This window comes from Marmota marmota, unplaced genomic scaffold (assembly GCF_001458135.2).
Source record: "Marmota marmota marmota unplaced genomic scaffold, marMar, whole genome shotgun sequence".
Lineage (NCBI taxonomy): Eukaryota > Metazoa > Chordata > Mammalia > Rodentia > Sciuridae > Marmota > Marmota marmota.
In genome coordinates, this window is record NW_026000222.1 from 5887883 (window position 1) to 5907551 (window position 19669).

A 19669-nucleotide genomic window follows, 5' to 3' on the forward strand; every position below is an offset into this window, starting at 1 on the left:
AACCTGTCTCCTCTCCTGTAATAGGGGAACACCACCTTCCCAGGGAGTTGCTGCATCTCTACAAGAGGACTTAGCGACGACGTATGCTAGACCCTGGCCCACAGTAGGGGCTCAAGGAATCATGAATTCCACAATGTCACCTGGCCCTGCCCTTCCCTGGCAATCAGGACTGGCTGGGAGAGAGCTGCTGGAGTTGCCCTACAACACCCTCAGGGAGGAGAGGCCACCATGCACACGACGCAGTTTGTAAAAACCGAACCTGAGTATAAAAAACACAGCCACCATCCCACCAAACTGCCAAATGTGGTGGGAGTAATGAAGCAAACAAAAGGAAAAGTTCAACTACATTTCTGGCGTAAGAACATGCGAATACAAAATTCAGCAGCAAAGAAATGATCCCAGCAAAGCTGCCTGCCTACATCTGAAATGGCCCGGGAACTCTCTCTCCAGTCGGTTAAATAACATCCCACTCCAGGCAGGGCGTGGCTAAAGATTGGTGGGGCTAGTGAGGAAGAGGCCCAGGCAGGCAGAAAGCGGAGTCTGGGATCCTGCATCTCCACAACAAGGAAACCCTGGGCTTCTCTTCCCAGTACCTGGTTAGACTCACCAAAGTGCTGGGGACCCACATCAGAACCACCTCAGAGGGCACTTGCGGGCTCCAGCTGGGCTCATCAGGCAGCCTCCCTAACAGACTCAGTAAAAATGCCAACAGCACAGGGACCCAGACTTCTGAGTTAAATTCAAGGCATGTAAATGCAAAATCTGCCATGGCCTACCTGGGTACTTCCTGGGCATATTATTTATGCTAGTGTTCTTTAACCCCTGACCAACAAGGATGCATGGTCATTCTGATCCTCTGCTGTACATGTCAGAGAGGTGAGGTGGCCCACATCCGCCCTGTGTTAGCCACCCCAAGTGCTGGGGTGGGGCTGAGCCCCACCTGCCTGACCCCAGCAGAAGGGCCCTCTACGTGACACCCACATCTCAAGTGATGCGCTCTTGCCTTATCAAGGAGTGAAGAACACTTCTAAACCTTTACGTAAACATTTTAGGGTCAAGAAGTGCCAACCTTGAAACTCCAGACTAGGATAAAGGAAGAAATATTTCACCACCCTCAAGAAGACTAAACACAGCTCGAGCAAGTACAAACCTGCTTCCCCGCAGAGGAGCAGAGCTGGGAACAGAAGCCCAGGCTTCACACTTAAGAAACGTCTGTCGTCCACGTGTCCACTTCTGTGTCAAGTTCCACTTCCTGCTGCCGTGAAGCCTCACGCCCTGTCGTGGGTTTATAACTGGGGATGGGGAGGCCCAGGAATCCCTCAGAACACCTGAATTATACATGCTACAAGACAGAGAGCTGCCAAACTTTACGAGCCCGGCATCTTACCATTTTGCCAGGATTCATACCCTTTGGCAAATTTTCAAAAGGAGTTCCTCGCTCATAAAAGTCTAGGCCAGGGTCCCAGGACTTCCATTCCCTAGGAAGAGTCTGTCACTTTGATCGCTGTGATGACCTGAGGATGAGGATGACACGAGGAAAGAAAAGAGAAACGAAGCACTTCCCAAAGCAAGTCACGTGAGATAAACGGGCCCAAGTGTGAGCGGAAAGCCAGGAGAAGAGGTCAAAGACGGCGGCGGTCAGGGTAGTCCCAGGCCTCTGAAAAGGGACAGGAAGAAAGGAAGTGCCCTTCCTAGGGGCAGCCAGGCTCTCTGGACACTGGGGCCTCCTCTGTGCAGCTGACAGCCACCTGGAGGCCCCAACAGTGACTATGAGGCACTTGGGAAATGCCTGCTAAGTGTGTGACACACACACCAAGTCATTTCTTCCTCGCGATCCTGGGACACGGGCACTGCAGCCTCCACTCCCAGACAAGGCTCAAGGAAGTTACGTGACCTACCCAAAGTTACAACAGGATCAAAATCAGGATCTGAACCCCCAACCCATGCACTGTGCAAAACCCAAGTCCTGTCCACTCACCACCCCTTGTTCAAACACAGACTTTCAGCCCAAAGTCATCCTGTCATAGCAAGCATCCCGCGTGAAGAAGGCTCCACACCCCAGGGGCTCCCCTGGGTCTAGACCTTGGGTCCCTAGTACAGACAATGGGAGAGGCTGGACTGCATTAGGCTGGCCGACAGGTCTCCCTGCACACCAACAGTGACTAGCGATGGCCGTCTCTGGGCCCACCGGGAAGACTGATTATGCTAGGACTGATAGCAATGCTGACCACAGGCCAGGCAAGGAAAAGCAGTACCATCCATGTCATGAACTGGCCCTCCCAGAACTAGATGACTCGCAGGTTCTGCTCCAACTCGGCTGGCTCTGACCCTAATTATATAAATGTGTAAAGAGGGTAGGGGGCAAATGGAAAACAGATTCATTTTCCAATATGAGCTGCATTTGGCCAAACCAGAGCCGGCCGCCCAGCCAGTCCAGCACACTCTGTGGAAAACATCAGACCCCAGCCCTCAGGCCCAACAAGACACTGACCCGAGCCAGAAGTTACGAAAGTATGGGTTTTGCAAACACCTCATTGGCGAGCGTGCAAGCTCCCAGGGAACGCCGGCAGGCAACCCTGGCCGGACCCTTGCCCAACCTAACCCTTGGCAAGTTACTCCACCTCTCCACGCACGTTTCCTCCACTTGAGGAAGTCTTCACCGACGGCAGTGATCAAGCACAAAAGTGCATCAACGGTCCTCACAGCAAGCCCACTGTAGGAGACCAATACAGGGCCACCACCACCATCATCACCCCAACACACCACTGTTCTCAGAAGAGGGAATATTCAGAAGAGTCCAGGGCAGGAGACCTCTGTCTTTTTCCCATGTCCAGCAGCATGCCATGGTGACCATGTGCTCTCACGGGAAGAAGACCTGGAAACACTCCATCCTCCCCACGTTCCTGTGTCAGCCAGGGTCCTGGGAGGAAACAGATGGCTGACACAAAATGGTGGGATTTAGGAAATTTAAACAAAAGGACTGCAGACTAAGGGCCGGGAGGAGTACTGGGAAAGAGGCTTTTTCTACCTGGGTAACCTGTTGTCCCTGTCTGCCTGGAAATGGGGGCTTCCCAGGATACAGAACTTCCAGGGCAAAGCCTCCGGCAGTCCAAGGCAAGACAAGACAACTGGTCACCCTGCCTCTGCAGCAAGTGTTCCTCCCACTAGTCACTCAACCTGGGTGCAGGGGTGACAGCACGGCAGCTGTGCTAAGATGCTGCCCCCCAGCCAAGAAGGAGAGCTGGAGAATGGGACCCCGCTGGCTCCCCCTTCCCTCATCTCCCTCCAGGCTCTCCGCTACACCACCCAGAGCCAGGGGCCTGGGAGCTGCTGAAGCCAGCGGCGCAGGTCCTCAGGCATAGGAAAGAATGGCAGGTGTGGTGTCCAGACAAAGACGGAGACAGAACAGCCAGATGGACCGGGGTCCAACCTGGACACAGCCTCTTTCTTAGGAAGCTCCACAGTGGGGCCTGGTGGGGACTCATGGTCCCCGTCCTCATTCAACAGACAGGAAAGGACCTTCCTCCCACCAGGAAGAGGGCACTAGGACTGGTGTGGCAGAAACCTACTGTGGCGGATGGGTTTGGATCTCAGCATTCAAACCCGGCTGGGCAGGGCCCGGAGGAAGAAGCCCCTCGTGGCAGCAGAGACGTGATGACGGACTGACAGGGTAACAGGGCTGAGACCACACAGCAAGCTGCCCCCAGAGAGGGTGGTTGCCCAGGCTCCGTCAAAAGCAGGGGCTCTGGCCATGGTGGACCCACGTGGGGGATCCGAGGCAGAAAGCCAGTCCTGGATGGGGTCCTGTGACAGACACCGGTGTGCCCAGGGAGCGCCGCGAGCGGGTCTGTCGCATGCATCGCTGTGCTCAGACCAAGGCCACCGCTCAGCTCCAGCGCATGTGTCAGGGGCAATATCGTTTAGAAAATAAAAGCAACTTTCAATTCTGTTTTTAAATCATATTTTCCAAGATCGAAATCTTGTTTTCCAAGCACTGCTGCTGAAAGCTGAGGTGAAGCCACCAACAACATCTAAGGCCCCCAACGGCAGGCTCCCTCCGCTCCAGCTGGGGCCTTGGCAGCTGGGTTAGGACCTAGGCCAGACGCCAAGACCTGGAGTTCCCGCATGCGGTCACACCCTACAGGAGCCTCCCATGACTCCAAGGCCACCAAACAGGGCAGGGGTCTCCCAAGAAAATGGAGACTTTTCTCTCTTCACAGCCTGGGTCCCCAATGTTCCCCTTCAAGCCACAGTGTTCATCAAAGGTCTCTTCAGACATCAGGGATTCTAGGACAGATACTCCAAACCCTGCCTTCAAGCTCAAGATCCCACAGGAAGTCGGCACAGGGTGAGCGACTGTTAGGTAGCAGAACTTGCAGCACGACCGTGGTTGGTAGGGGGGGATGGAGGTGGTGGCGGTAGGTGCGTACTGAGCACTGGCTCCAGGTGCTTAGCCCTTCCCAGGCACTGTTTCCTCCTTTCTCAGGACAACCCGGGCCAGGTGTGTGACTCATGCCTGTGGCGGCTGAGACAGGAGGATCCCAAGTGCAAAGCCAGCCTTAGCAACTTAGGGAGATCCTCTTTCAAAAAAAAAAAAGGACAACCTGAGAGGTGGCGCCTCTTCTCATCCCAGCCTGCAAGAGGAAACTGGACCTGGGTCCCATCAGCTAAAGAGCCAACATGGAAGGTCTGAATCCAAAACCAAACTGGCCTGATGAGTGTTTCCTTTTACGGAAGCAATGGCCAGGTCCAGCAGGGTCGTTAAGGCCTCATCCCCACCCCACCCCCAATTCACAACTGAGAACGAGTGTGTTCAGGGTTTCGAAGTGGGGCTGGTTTCCCGTTCCCTGATCCAGTCCACAGGGCAGGCCTCTTAAGGAGGCTTCCCAGAGAGGCCAGGCAGCAGCCCTGCCCAGGAGCACCCAGATGAGGGCCGGGGGGGCCGAAGCCTTGCTAGGCCCAGCTCACCCTGGCCCCAAGGGCTGCATTAGCCCCAAGGGTACTCCTTGCCACTGAGACAACAGAAGAGCCCCGCCCCTCCTCCACACTGCTCCCTGGCCTGGGACCTCTCTCCCTTTTAATCTGCTGCCAAGACCACGCACAACTCCAAACCTTCCTTCTCGTATCTCTTCTGAGGATATAGTTCCATCAGCTCCAAAAAGCAGAAGGTCTCACTGCACCACCTGGAGTGGAGCTTGGGTCCAGCAGGTGATGGCCTCTGTGGAAAGCCAAGAAGCCAGGTGGCCGCCCGGACCGCTTGCTCTCCGCCCTACTCCCTCAGCCCCCACACAACCTATTCCACTCAAGACAGGATACTCGAAGCAGGTCTCAAGGTATTTTCCTTACACCAAAACTTTCTAAAGCTAATTTTCTCTCTCTACTGACATGATGCAATTCCCTTTTCAACCACCCAGATCTCTGAAGTCCTGAGTCATCAAGGTACAGGGGTGGATCCCTGGGAGTGATCAGAGGTAGGGGACTCTTGCTAATGCTCTGGCTGGCCAAGGTTTCCTCCTTGGGGCAGGGGGCCAAGTTGCACCTGGCTCTTGGCCCCACCACACCAGACACAGGGGAAGGGGTTGACTCTGTGGCACCAGTTTTCAGAACAGCTCCAGGCCAACGCTGAAGAAACAAGGTAAATACAGTGGGGGCATGAGCTTCCAGCTCTGCCAAGGGTGGCCAGCTGCAGGAAGCAAGACCCCACAAGGTGGGGGTGACAATTACAGGCTTGAATTCAGTGATTCTCACCTGAGGGCAACGTGGCCCCTGGGGACATATGGCAACATCCGCTGACTGGCTGTTACACCTGTGGGAAGCAGTGTCCTGGCCCCTGGGGACACTGTTCAACATCCTGCAGTGCACAGGGCTGGCCCCGCTGTCTACAGGGTCAAGTGAGCCCTTAGCTAGACTGCTGAGCCTGTATGAAGCGCTCAGTGAGGGGACTTGGCACTGGAGACCCCGAGAAGTGCTCCACAGTCCCACACTGCATCCATGCACACTTGCCCTCCAGGGAAGGAGCAAAGGTGGCTCTCCGCAGTGACAGGCGACTTCCGGGGACAGGGCTATGGGAGAATTTTTCCTCCTTTATTTCACGAGATCATCATAGTCACTGCGCTGTTACTTTTGCTGTCTTACGAGTAGAGAGGTGAACAGCTGGCGGAAAGATGAGCCAGGAGCAGGGCTTCCCGGGCTACCCAGCTGGGGAAGTGCCATACCATGGGTCCCACTCCAACCCAGGAAGGTGGCCCTCAGAGGCCACCAAGGCAATGGAGCGGCGATAAGCATGCCAGAACTCAGGGGCAAGAGCGGCCCTCAGCCAGAGGCAGGCGGGCGCCGCTCCACAGAGGACCTGGGTTTCTTTCTTTTTCTTTTTTTTTTTTTTAATATTTATTTTTTAGTTGTAGTTGGACATAATACCTTCATTTGGTTTATTTATTTGTTTGTTTGTTTATTTATTTATTTATTTCTATGTGGTGCTGAGGATCGAACCCAGGGCTGCGGCAAGCACTCTACCGCTGAGCCACAGCCCACCCCAGAGGACCTGGGTCTCCACGCTGGCCTGGCCACATCCTCACAGTCATCTCTGACAGGCGGCTCCTGAGATTCGGGCCATCCCAGGCAACGAATCTGAGGCTCCAAGAGAGCAAGTGAGCATCCCAGGACCAACAAAGGGCCCGTGAGAAGCACAAATCCCCGGCGGCTCTTCACAAGCAGGTCTGCAGGAAGACGGCTGAAGTCCTGGTGCTGGACCCCAGCAGATCCTGGGAGGCCCGCTCCGCCTGGGTGGAACCCTCTGCTTGGTCCACAAGCTCCCTCTTCTACAAGACCCTCCTCGAAGCACAGAGGCACCCAGGCCCAACCTGAGGCCTTTCTGACGCTCTGTTCTTAAGCCCCCGAACCCTGCCACCAGCCACAAGCAGTTATCCTACTCTGGGGCTCGACAGCCCTGGAACAGACACCAGCTCCACTGCGTGCTCAGGTGTAAACAGGGACATCACAGGATTTGACAAGCGCTCACCTACGTGAAGGCTCAGGTTGGGCCCAGCACACAGGGAGTGCTACACAGGTGTGAGCTGTCATTCCCACTTCCTGGCTGGTAATTCAGACGTTGCTGCCACAATCCTGTGGAGTCACGGCAGCATTCAGAGGCCACTGGCTCTGGGTTCCACTTGTGTAAATTCCTAGCACATGGGGATGATGTGGGAATCAAGTGCACAAATTCAGCTAAGAACCCAAATGGCTGGAAAAACTGATCCTTACTACCCTGGGGTCACGCTCACTCCTTCTTGGAGGTGCACATCACTGGCCAACTGGAAGCCCCAAGCACTGATTTCCTGCCCCTGAAGCAAGCCTCAGTCACAGGGTCACGAAACACAAACCAGCCAGAGCAAAACACATCAACAAGTCATGGTTCCCCTTTCCACAGGACAGCCCAGCCCCCACTGCCACGACCCCATGCACTTCCTCACTGCAGACACAAGGCCAAGTGACACCCCTGCGTCATCTGCTAGGTGCCCAGCTGTCTCTCGGCCTGGGCCGCAGCCCACTGAGATCACCATTCCAAGAGCCCAGGCCTATTCTAAACTGGCTCCAGGCCTCAAGGAAAGGAAGGTGGGAGGGGGGAGCCCTGGGGGCCAAGAGTGAAGTAGAGGGTTGGGGCCTGGGATCCAAGCACTGGAGGCCCCTGGTGAAAAGCCTGTCAGGACCTGCCTGGCCACTGTGACTTCACAGGCTGCAGGAGGGGGCCAGGAATCCTTGCACTTGTGTCCACATGGAGGCTGGCTGTCACACCATGCTCGGGCACTACGCTGAAGACGCTGCCCAAATGCTCTCTTCAGCTGAATCACAGCCCTGGAGCAGGGGAGAGGTGTGACAAGCTGACAGAGAGCCAGAGAGGCATGCAGGTTATGAGGAGGGGAGGGGTGGAGATGTCAAAGTATCTTTCTCCCTATTCGGCCTCTCCCTTTCCAAAAGGAGGGCTCTCCTGGCTAGGCAACTGCAGGTCTCATTTGTTTCCATTCATCCATCCATCCACTCTTTCATCCAAACAATGTCTGCTGAGAGGCACTGCCTCGGTTTCCCCATCTGTAAAATGGGAGAGTAAAGGTATTTTACAAGGTTGTAGGGCTCTCCAACGCAGCCCACCAAGAGCAGCGCCTTGCTAAAGGAAACGTAATCAAATCACACATAGTGACCGTTTTATGGTCCCCACTGTGACTGACCGCCTGGCCCTGGGGCCTTGGAAATCCCTGAAGCTTCATGAAGAGGCCTCCTCAGTCTCTTCAGGTGGTCATCACCATCCGCCCTGCAAGTGGTCATCAGGGCCCTCCCTGCTCAGGTGCACATGGGTAGTCCCTGAACCAGCAGGCAGTGGCAGACCTGGTCATCTACCACTCCTCTGCCCCGACGGTGCACACCACTAGAGAACAGTGCAGCCTCCCAGAGCAGGGGAGGCCTCTGTCTTTTTGCTTCAACAGTGTCTCTGCCCATTCCCACCTGTGACCATCATCCTATCTCCAGCAGTCTCAGTCCCACTCTGTCCACCCAGATGGGCCTCTCCTAGGAAGGCCTTCCATGACTAGATGGCATTACTTCCTCCCCTCGAAGACATGGACAAGGCACAAACCTCTCTGAGGACGTGTGTTCTGCTCTGCAGCATGGTGTGATTTGTAGTCACCCCCATTTACCTGTGAGCCCACCGGGAGGGAAGACGGTGCCTGACTGAGCCAGTGTAGCACGTGGGGGCAGCCGCTCTGCAGGTGCAGTCCCTGGTGTTCGAGTCGTCAAAGTATGCCTCAACAAATCCTTGCCATTCACACTCCAACTCCAGCCTCTGAACTCCCTGGAAATATCTGGCAAACACTTAACTGCCAAGCCCGCTTCCATCCAACTCCGACGTGTCTGCAGGAGGCTGAAGCGATTTCGCACCTACCCAGCAGATGCAGTACACACTCGTGCACACACATGAGCAGGGGTCACACCTGGCTTTGACCCCCAGCTCCACCTCCTCCCAGTCCCCCCAGAGTCTCCATCATGGCATCTGTAAAGTGGGAATAATGCTCACCCCATGAGAATGCTCTAAAAATGAAATGCCACAGCACCTGGCACACCCTGATGGTGAGCAACAGGGCTGTAATTACGAGGCAGAGCCCCAGGTCCTGCGACAGGGTCTCTTACCCTCCAGAATTCCCCAACAGAGAAGGCTGCAGACCTTCCCAACCTGCCACCAACCTCAAGCTCAGAACTACAGGAGACCTTGTCTGAATTTCTTTTCCAGAGAAGCAGCTCTGCTCCTGGGACGCTGGGAAGTTCAAAGGTGGGAGGAATCACTCTTAGCCTCTTTTCCTCCTGGACACACGCGGAAACCACACCCCCGTCCTACGCTGTGCAATTCATCTGTACCCCCTCTCTTGCCCCACCTCTCTCAGTGGAAGACTTGGAGGAGGGACAGCCCTACCAGTGTGAAGGCGTCTGGGTACCCCCAAGATCAAGTAGGACAGCACCCTCTGGGCAGTCCCCCGACAAACGCTGCAGGAGCCACCCCACTATGAGTGCTATTTGTCACAGCGGCAAGCTCACCCAAACAGCCCACTTTACACAGCGGCTGCACTTCCTCCCTGGGGAACACATCGCCTGAGCTATACAGGGAGCCAAAATAGGAGTGGGGACCAGGTCTGGGTGTGTCCAGACTGCACACTCCATTTTCAGCTGAGCTGGACCATTAAGGTGCTTGGGACTGGCCCAGGACACCCAAGGAAGCCAGCAGGAGGCCTGGTGTCTCCTCCCTCTCCTCGGAACCCCACCTGGGCCAGCCCAAGGAAGCCCCTGCCCTTCCTGGTCCACACACCTGGGCACTGAAGAAGCCAGCTCACCTGCTTCCCCCCAAGAAGAGTTCACCGCCTCATCACAACGCTCTCCTCTCTGGTGGCCACTGACACCGCACAGCCAGGAACCAAGACACGGCTCGAGGCAGGACCTGGGTGAGTCCCAGCTGGTCAAAGCTGGGGCTGAATGAGATGAGTCTAGACCCAGGATGCTTGGAACCTAGTTACCGACAAAGGCAGCTAGCGGGCTGCTAAGAGTTTTGCTGGGCTGGGTGATGTAAGAGCCTCTTAAAGCACACTACAAAGGTATTCTTCACTATTCCCTGGGAGGGAGCCAGGTTTTAAAAAAAAAAAGAGAGAGAGAAAAGCACCCAGCAGGAGCACGAGGATGGGGAGACTCTCGGGGGCAAAGGGCTGCCCTGTGCCCAGCACCCAGCACATCTCGAGGCACGCTGAGTTTTTAACAGATCACAGCTCCTGGAGATTAGGGGAAGGAAACCAGCTAGAGAGCACCTACTGTGTGCCCATTGCTTCGGGGTGATTTCTAATTCCCGTCCAGCCTCAGGGCGGTGCACCTGCCGCTCCCTCTACCTGGAATACTCTTCCCCGGGTCGGTATCTGCACAAAGCAGCAGGCCCCAGTGCCCAGGCAGTGCCTGCCTGGCCTTCCCCATGGTCCCTGTCGCCAGCTGTATTCTCTCGCTTAGCCATTCATGGTCTTCCGTGGCACTGATCTGCTGGAGAAGGCGCGAGCAACCTGCAGCCTGACCCCCCTTGACCCTGACACCAAGGCTAGAAGGAAGTCCCTATAATCCTCACCTTACAGATAAGGGCAGGGTTTGGGTGGCCTGCCCAAGGCCACCATCTGGGAAGACAGAGAGAGACAGGACTGAAGCTCACCTGTGTCCTCCCACAACCCTCTGCGGGTCGCTATCTCCTCCCACTACCTCAGTGACACCCAGCATAGGTAACTGCTTCTTGGTGGTGGGATAAAGAAAGGCTCCTGAAGATGGGAAACCTTTTTGTGGGAGCCTTTTGCCTCAGTACACACAGCAGGCACCGCCTCCTGCAGGCGCCCACATCCCCACCCGGCTCCAAGCCCTGCAGTGACTTAGGGCCCCCCTGCCCTAAGCAAAGCTCCCCTGCAAAGTGTGCACAGCCCCCCTGAGCGCGCTGGCACGCCAGAGCTTCCTCACCAGGCCAGGAGTGGGGAAGAGAAACTCTCACTTCCCCCTCCCTCCCAAGGCCCAAGCAGCCTGACTTCCACTCTGGGCAAAGCAGGAAGTCCAGGGGCAAACGAGACGCTCTCAGGTAGAGAAGCTCAGACCCTTGTCCTCAGGGTGGAGCTCAGGGTCCTTGTCAGAGTCCCAGGTTCACCTGTGTTCTGTTTGAGGGAGGGCCAGCAAAGGTTAAAATTGTCAAAACAGGAAAAACTCAACTAAGTAAAAACGCAAGTGTCAGCCGGGGACAGTGGCACACGCCTGTAATCCCTACAGCTCAGGAGGCTGAGGCAGGAAGATCGCAAGTTCAAAGCCAGCCTCAGCAACTTAGTGAGGCCTTAAGCAACTCAGTGAGACCCTGTCTCTATTGTCTCTAAATAAAATATAAAAAAGGGCTGGGGATGTGGCTCAGTGGTTAAGTGCCCCTGGGTTCAATCCCCAGTACCAAAAGAAAAAAGTGTCTTGTGTGAAATAGTAAACTAGGCCTAATGTCAACATTCATCAACAGGAGATGGTACACCCACTCTACAGCAAGCTTCAACACCGGAAAGTTACGCAGCTGTCAAAAAGGAGACAGCAGGGGCTGGGGACACAGCTCAGTCAGTAAAGTGAGGCCCTGGCTTCAATCTCCAGCACAAATTAAAAAAAAAAGGAGACAGCAGCTGATCTGAATGACCTCTAAATACAGTGTCCAATGAACAATAATTCTACATGCTCAGAAAGGTCAGCAGGACACACAAGAAATGAAGAACAGGGTCTGCGTTGGTAATAGCAATGAGGGGTTTTAGGGACAGAGACAATTTAAATGTACTGGATATGCACACAACTGCTTCCATGGGCAGGTTGTTTTTTAAGAAACTAGCCCATGCCCTTGAAGAATTTTTCTTAAACTGCTTACAACAACCTCGGTGCCTTTATTTACAGCAGCTCTGCCCAACACCCCTAACTTTCCCCAATGCAAGGTCCCTCTCAGGAGGATCTTCTCTGGAGACCCCCCATTCTTAAGTAGCAATAATCTCTTCCATTTGTAGAGAATCTCAGGAAGCTTTCAGGGAAAGTAGGAAACCAGGAGTGGGAATATGGATCGAACGTTGCCCCCTACTATGTGCCAGCTGTCCTAGCAGTGGCTATTTTGAGTTCTCCAGCTACAGCCATCCCCTAAACAAAGCACGACCATGGCCCACAGATGAAGAATCAAGGCCCATTGAAGGAGAGCAACAAGTGAAAGTCACACAGCCAGGAAGTTGGGACCTCTGCACCTGGACCCCGCACCATGAGAGCACAGCCCAAGTTTATTCTGCCCCGTGGTAGGGACACTCTTCATAGGCTGCCTTGCTTAATCTCATTTAATCCTTTAATCAAAGGCATAACCAGTCCATCTCAAATATCCATTCCAACAAAACACCCAGTGGGTCCCCTGGGAAGAGTAAAGTCCTGGCTGGCCCACAGAGGTGGCCAGCTCGCTGTCCTCTGCCAGTGGAGGGGTGCCCTGGACACTTGTGGGGATGACTTGGCTGCTGGGCTTCCCCTGAGCTTTGCCCCAGACGATGCCCCAGAAATACCCGCTTCCCCTGCCAAGGAAGGCATCAAGGAGCAGCCAGGACCAAGCCACAACGTGCCTTCCTCGCACAGCCACTCACGAGGAGGCACCCACTACCTGGACTGGCACAATGTCGCCGCAGCCAGAAAGGGCAATCTCCTAAAATGCACCCTTAGGACAGCCTGGGAAGGCAGATGGCAGTGGCTGTTTGTGCCTCTCCTGCTCAGCATTCCTGTCTCCAATCAGACAAGTTATCTAGGAAACAAATTTGATGAATTCCAAAAGTTTATGACTAAAAAAAAAAAAAAGCTGTAAAACCTGTTTATTTATTACTAACTACCATGAAAAACACCAAACACAGTAAAGAAGGGAAGGAAGGACAGGCACATGGAGGAGGGACGTATGTGACAAAAATGAACAAAACTAACACGCATGTGTGCACACAGATGGGTTCCAAGACTGGCGACTCCTCTGGAGGACAGACTTTAATACTCAAGTAGAAACCACAACATCTGGACCGTTAGCTCAGCTCAGATATGACACACAGTAGGTCTCAGTCGGTATCTGCTAAACAAGTCCAGGTTTAGAGGATGCTCCCCTTGCCCCCTCCCACCCTGAGACCACCTGACTAAGGAAACGAAGGGAATGCCGGTGGCTTGTCTTGCCACAGCTGACAAGATGCCCTATGTCTCAGTCCAGCGACAGAGTGGTGAGAATTCAAGAACCAGCTCAAATACAGTTTGTGCCCCACTGCCACTTGTGCCCCAACCCCTGTGAGTAAAGGACTGTCGGGATTACACCCACCATTCTGAGATGCTGCGTGCCACATTTTTAAAAAGTAAGATGAGACAGAAGGTAAGCAGCTTGCTTGGGCTCCCTTGATGCAGAGGAAACAAAGACCAGACAAAGCCCTCTGCCAGCAGCCGAACCCGTCTAGCAGGCGATCAAATCCAGCCCAGGGACCAGGACAGCAAAATGGATTCTGGTGTTGCTGAGAGCGACGCTGAGGCAGAGCCCTGGATGCTGATCACAAGCGCACCCGCGACAGCTAAAGGGGGGATGGGGGCTGAAGTTTGGATGCAAAGGGGAACGGGGCACCACATCCAGATGAGGGTGTCGCCAGGTCCCGCCACCTCCCCTCCCACATCAGCCTGAGCTTCCTCCTTTGTTTACAGCCTTCAGGATCCAAAGTCTCCAAGCACAGGGCGCATCAAACCTGGCCGCCTGTCACAAGACATGTCGGGCACACTGTTGGCTCTGCAATGATTTAATCAGTAACCAGCCCAGGAGACCAGGCACAGGGCAGGCGGTGACCCGACCCACAGAGGGCAAAGTTTACAGCCAGGCCAGGGGAGGGGCATCAGGTCCCACAGCACCAGAGTCCTTTTTAGGTATCCCCAGAAAGGAACCAAGAGAGGTCCAGATTAGGGGTGTGCCCCACCAAAGCCACCAGTCAGGGAGGGCTGGGGGCCCCCACCAGCTTGCACCCCAGCCTAACGCGTCTCCTGGAAGCCTGGTCTTTATTGCTCATGATTCAGGTAACTGGATCCGTGTAGATAGACTCCTCAGACAGTTTGAGCAAAAGAGAGTATTTGATTTGTTTATTGGTTTGAATCCAGATCAATCATCTGGGTCCGTTCCTGAAGCCCACACAATTAACTGGATAATTTCCAAATGGTTTTGATTTGGGCTTAAAAAATAAGCCACATACACTTCTTGGGAAGAAATGACCCTGTGTGAAACACACCTGATCTATCGGCAGCTCAAGGATAGGCAGGGAACACTGCAAAGCCACAGGGCTGCAAAGGGTTTTTGTTGTAGTGAAATGCACTCAAATTCACCTTTGTTTCATTTGGGCTAATATTTCTCAATAGAGTGCTTGGCCGCAATATAAAATGCAGACAGATTACATAATGCCCAGGCCTTTGGGAAACCCCACAGGGGCTCCTTTGCTTCCAGAGAGCCTGGACACCAACCAGGCAGGTGTCTCACCCCTGACAAGGTCCCAGGTGACAATCCCAACCCCACCTCTGCCATGGAGGCTACAGCTCCAGCCTCCCCCTTGACCTGAACAATGGGCCCCACCTCCACACTCACAGGCCCTGAGGGCAGGGGGAGCCTTGGACCTCACTTGAGCCCCCAAGGAGCAAGGGCTAGACTGCAGGATGCCCCGCCCACAGCGTTTGGTGGAGAAAGGCGGTGGAGAGGGGACAGTGCCAGCCTACTGGCTTTTCCTCCTAGTTCCTCTTCCCACATTTCCTAATGCCAAGGCAAGGCTCCGCCAAGATGAAACTTGTTCCATGGATAACCCTGAGTCCCAATACTGGAAATCACAGGTGTTCTTCAGGAAGGTACAAGCTGGCAAAGGCACCAGCACCTTGCCTGGCCAAGGTGGGCAAGGGGCCTCTGGCTGCTTAAGAGTACAGGCGCAGCTTCAATCCCTCTTCCTTTCCTCTCCCTCTCAAACATGCCTCTTGATCAACCAGGGTGAGCTGGGGGCCTTTGGCCTCCAGAGCTGGCTTCCCCCAAACCAGGAAGGCCAGCAGCAGAGCCATCAATTCTCCTGGCTTCTCCCAGGGAGTACGGGCTCAGCCTGCCCTTTCCACAGCAGGCCACTGTCCCTTTCAACTATTTCCTCTTGCCCTCAACCTCTCTTCATTCTGAGGGGTGGCAGAAGAAAAGAACAAAGCTCAGTAAAGCCCACCAGCCAGGTGAACATTCTCAAGGCAGACTTCAGAGCCCAAGCAGGGAGTCACCAGAGCCTTCTGAATCTGAAACCCTGGGTGCTGGCAAATTTGAGGAAGCTCTCCCTCCACCAAATGAAAAGCCAAACACGGAGGCCTGTGGCTAGAGGCAGGTTTGAGAACCAGCCTGGAAGCAGGACCAGGCCGCCTCCCGGCAGCCAGCAATCCTGCCTCAGAAAGCAGTCTGCAGATACTGCACCAGCTGCCCACAGGGAAGAAAAAATAGGTGTTCTCTGGGACGTTGGACCCAAAATTCAGAATAAAAGTCCATGTGTGTTTCAACTCTCTGGGGGCTGGGGTGGGGGGCAGAAGCAGGAGTAGGATTCTTGGGCTAACTTTCCCCCCTCCCCATTCCTCGGAGCATGTGTCATGGCCTGTGACACACTGCCAAGGGAACATGGATGCCGGGGAAATGTCTACACACGCTACACGCTTGTGACATGCCATGTAAGCGACACCCTGTTTCCTGGCTGGGCTTTCTGGCACAGGTGTGGGCAGGCGCTGGATTCTGCCCCCTCCCACTGTGCTTAGTAAACAGGATTCCAGCTGCCCTGGGGGGAGTGTGCATTCTGGGAAAGACACGGCCCCCTCTCCCAAGAGGATGGGACCCCCTCAGCCAAGCTCAGGCCAAGCCAGAGCCGTATTTGAAACTGTCCTTGTTTCAAAACACAAAGCATCCTGTTCAGGCTCCTACCCGCCATCCCCTCTCCCCCCGCTGAGCCCACCACAGCTGTCTTTCTCCAGGAAGAAGGCCACCATTTGCAGATTCGATTTCAAAAGGAGATCTGTGGAGTCTCCTCTCCATCTCATCAAGCTGACCCGGCCCCAGCCATAGAGTGAAAAACAATAACAATAACAAAATAGGTCCTCCAGCGACAAAACACGCGCACACACAGTCCACAGACAATGCCATGCCAGCTTCCACCAGAACTTGACCCCGTGGGCGATGTTGCAGGACCCCGACCCCCTCCCCCGCCGACCTCCCAAGGTGCGAATGAGATTTTCCGAGAGGGAAGCACCCAGTTTGCCTGCCTGCCCGGGCAGGAGAAGAATAAAGGACGGGCAAAGCAAAGAAAGGAACTGCTTTTCTGGGAATCCTTAGGGTCTGGGGGCTTTAAGGTTTTGTAGGGTATGGGGGGTTTTTCCCCCCGTTGGATGTTCTGGGTCGTTTCGTTTTCCCCCGCAGCTCGGATCCAGTTGGGCCACGGGTCTCCAGAAAGGGAACTCCACCACCCTCGGGGCCCAGCCCAGGTCCGTCCGCGGTCCCCGGCGGCAGGAACGCAGGAGCCGGGGAGCCGGTCGCGGACACCGGCCGCGGCCGAGCCTCCGCCTCGGGGTCCCCGGGCTGGGCGGGGGCGGGGGCGCGGGCTGCCGGGGGCGGCACGGACGGTCGCGGGAGCCGCGTGCGGGGCGACTCACCGTGGCGGACGCCAGGCTGTTGTCGGCCAGCGTTAGGTGGTGCGGCTCCCAGCGCCTCAGGAATTTCGAGGTGAGGATCTTGCTGAGAAAGGTCCGCGGGTGCCGGATGACACAGACCTGGATGTCGCCCTCCTGCAGCAGTTTGTACCTCATCCCGTTGCAGAGCAGCAGGGCCCGGCNGCCCAACCTGAGGCCTTTCTGACGCTCTGTTCTTAAGCCCCCGAACCCTGCCACCAGCCACAAGCAGTTATCCTACTCTGGGGCTCGACAGCCCTCCCTAGCCAAGGCTGCCCACCCCGTGGCCAGATGGCGGCAGAAGGTAGCTGCTTCCAGTCGAAAATATCCCTTGAGTTATGCGCAGATGACCCCACACTGCCCTGCCTCAGGCTGCCCGACTCTGCAGGCCTCACCTCCTCCTGGGCTATGGCTGATGTCTGCTGGACTTGGCCTCGGTGTCCTCAAACCTTTAAGGGACAGACGTCCCACCCTTCCTCCTTTCTTTTGCCCAGGACCTCCCAAAGTCATCTGGCCACCCGTCCTCTGTCCTAACCCAGGCAGCTCCAGCTTCTTCACCACCACCACCACCACCGCTGCGGCCACCACCTCCCCTGGAGGGGACCTGGTCCTCACCTCGGGATCCCCAGTCCCACAGCAGCCCAGGAGAGAATCATATTGCAAGGGCCTTTTTAGAATGAACCACAGCTTCCCCAAATCTAGCTTGGAAGCAAAAGCACTCCCTTTCTGTCATCACCGTGGAGCCCCACTTGAGGCCACCCAGCCACTGCTCAGCTCTGCAGCCAGCCTCCACAGGCTCCTGCAGCTAACACCATCGAAAACCCCAGATTTTGCCTCAGTGGTAAGCAAAGGTGCCTTTGTCCCTACACACAAGTATGTGCAGCATGTGTTGAACTGCATCAGGAATGCTGCAGAGTGTTCACAGCATCTCTGAGGTGGAGATGTTCACACCCCTCTCTACCAAGAACAGCCAGCTAGGTAGGAGTAGGTGGTAGAAGACAGGCCTCAGCCTGCATCCTCGCCAACTTAGACTCATGTCCAGCCTGCCCAGCAGTTGGGCAAAGCTGTCTTGGCCCAAGGAAAAGCACTTAGCTTACACCCTTAGAAATTCATCATCTTCCCACAATTTGCTGGCATTTCTTTCAAACCATGAACTTTAGCATTCTTGAGAAAACCATCGAGCAAGAAGGGTCAAGCACCAGACCCCAGCTTCTGATATGGATGTGGGTGTGGGGAATGGTTGGTGCCAAGAAACCCCCAGTCTGTTAAGGGGTTAGGCCATTCCTTCAAACCTTTATTGCCCTCCTTCTGTGCGCCAGTTGCAGGCCAGGCACCAGTGTGTTAACAGCAATTACTATGATAATTTCACTGCAGTCGACCGCGACCTCTTCTATGCTAAGGATTTTGCTTGCCCATGTTATATTATTCTCACAGCAGTATAGGTGCTGTCGTCATCCCCTCTTGCAGATGAGGATACAGAGAGCTTAGATGATTTGCCCTCGCCCATTGGGGTAGTTAGGATTGGTCCCAGGTTTCTTTGGCTCCAGAACCCATGACTTAACCACAAAGCATGGAGCTCAGTGTCCAAGACAATGTAAAAACAATGGCCACAAGTGTGCTCACGCTACAAGGACAGAGAGGGGACACCTAGCCCAGCCAGGGGTGAAGGTGGCACCAGGGTGTACATATGCCTCTTCCCAGAGGTCTTTAGGAGTCAGGTAAAGAGGACAGGAGCTCCAGAGAAAGGGAATGGCCACAAAAAGGCAAAGAGGTGGCAAGATGCTTGGCCTTTTGAGGAGATTCATTCATCGCCCTGAGCAAGGTACCCAAGGGAGGTCACAGGCAGGCCCTGAAATGCAGGCCCAGGGACCAGCACAGTGGAGAGGGGACACACAGACCATGCAGGGGAGTGACTTGTACATAGCATTTTCAAAGGTTAATGGCTGTGGTTTGATGCTGTTGAGGGTTTCCCAGGAGTAGTCTGGAGGTGGGGAAGGCCGGTGACAAGGCTGTCATGGGTAACCAGAAGGGAGGTGATGAGGCCAGCTCAAAGTCACCAAATGGGGGTGTCTGGTGGCAAGCAGAACAGCTGACGTCCACTTTAGGGGGACATCTATGGAACTTCCTCTATCCAAATTCCAGCACAGGATCCCCGGTTGCTTCCAGGACATCCCTGACCTCCTCAATGCCACTTAGATACAGCAGTTAATGACAGGAATATGACAATGATGTCCACCACCTACATGCCAGGTACTATGCTAGAGGCTCTGTATGCTCCCTTTTCTCCCAACCAGCCCAGGAGGTGGGGATTATTATGACCCCCATCTCAAGAATGAAAATTTGAGGCCCAAAAAGGATCAGCTAACAATGGAGATCCAGCCAAGATTTGAGCCTGAGACTCCATTTGACCCCAAATTCCACATTTTTCCTACTCCTGTGCCAATTTCGGAAGACAATGCAGATGTCTTCCTTTGTAATGGTTTCCTGAGCAGGCATTCAGGAAGAAAGGATCCAGTTCAATCATGTCATCTTTAAATCATATTTCTTGTCTTTAGTTTAAAATAAGTGAAATGGAGCCTCCAAGATATTGCAAGAAGAAAAGCTCCTGGTCAATGGCAGTGCCAGCTCAGAACCTGCAGGTAGTCAGGGCTCCATAAGTAAGACACTGATTGTTCGTCAAGGTCACACTTCCCAGGGAGCTCAGGAAAGTGCCAGTCACAGGACTAGTCCATAGAGACGAGAGGGCATTGGCACTCAGTCTGTGATCGTCCCCAGTCTCTCAGACTGGGACTCAGCTAAGTCATTGCCTCCCTGGTTACTGCCTCCACCTGTCCCCGGTTACTGACCTAGAAATGAATCTGAGTCCAGCCATCAGACTCTATCAGAATCCCAGGAGCTTCCCAGCCCA

General features: G+C 54.7%; 1 protein-coding gene across 1 annotated transcript in view; it reads right to left on the reverse strand.

The window, feature by feature from the left end:
* The window catches only part of LOC107150872 (c-Maf inducing protein), a 199920-nt gene extending 182992 nt beyond the window's left edge, over positions 1-16928 (reverse strand). Inside the window, exon 1 of the mRNA XM_048792682.1 lies at positions 16747-16928. Coding sequence (XP_048648639.1) covers positions 16747-16899 — 153 coding nt within the window. The 5' untranslated portion in view covers positions 16900-16928. The remainder of the gene's footprint in view (positions 1-16746) is intronic.
* Positions 16929-19669: the final 2741 nt, after the last annotated feature.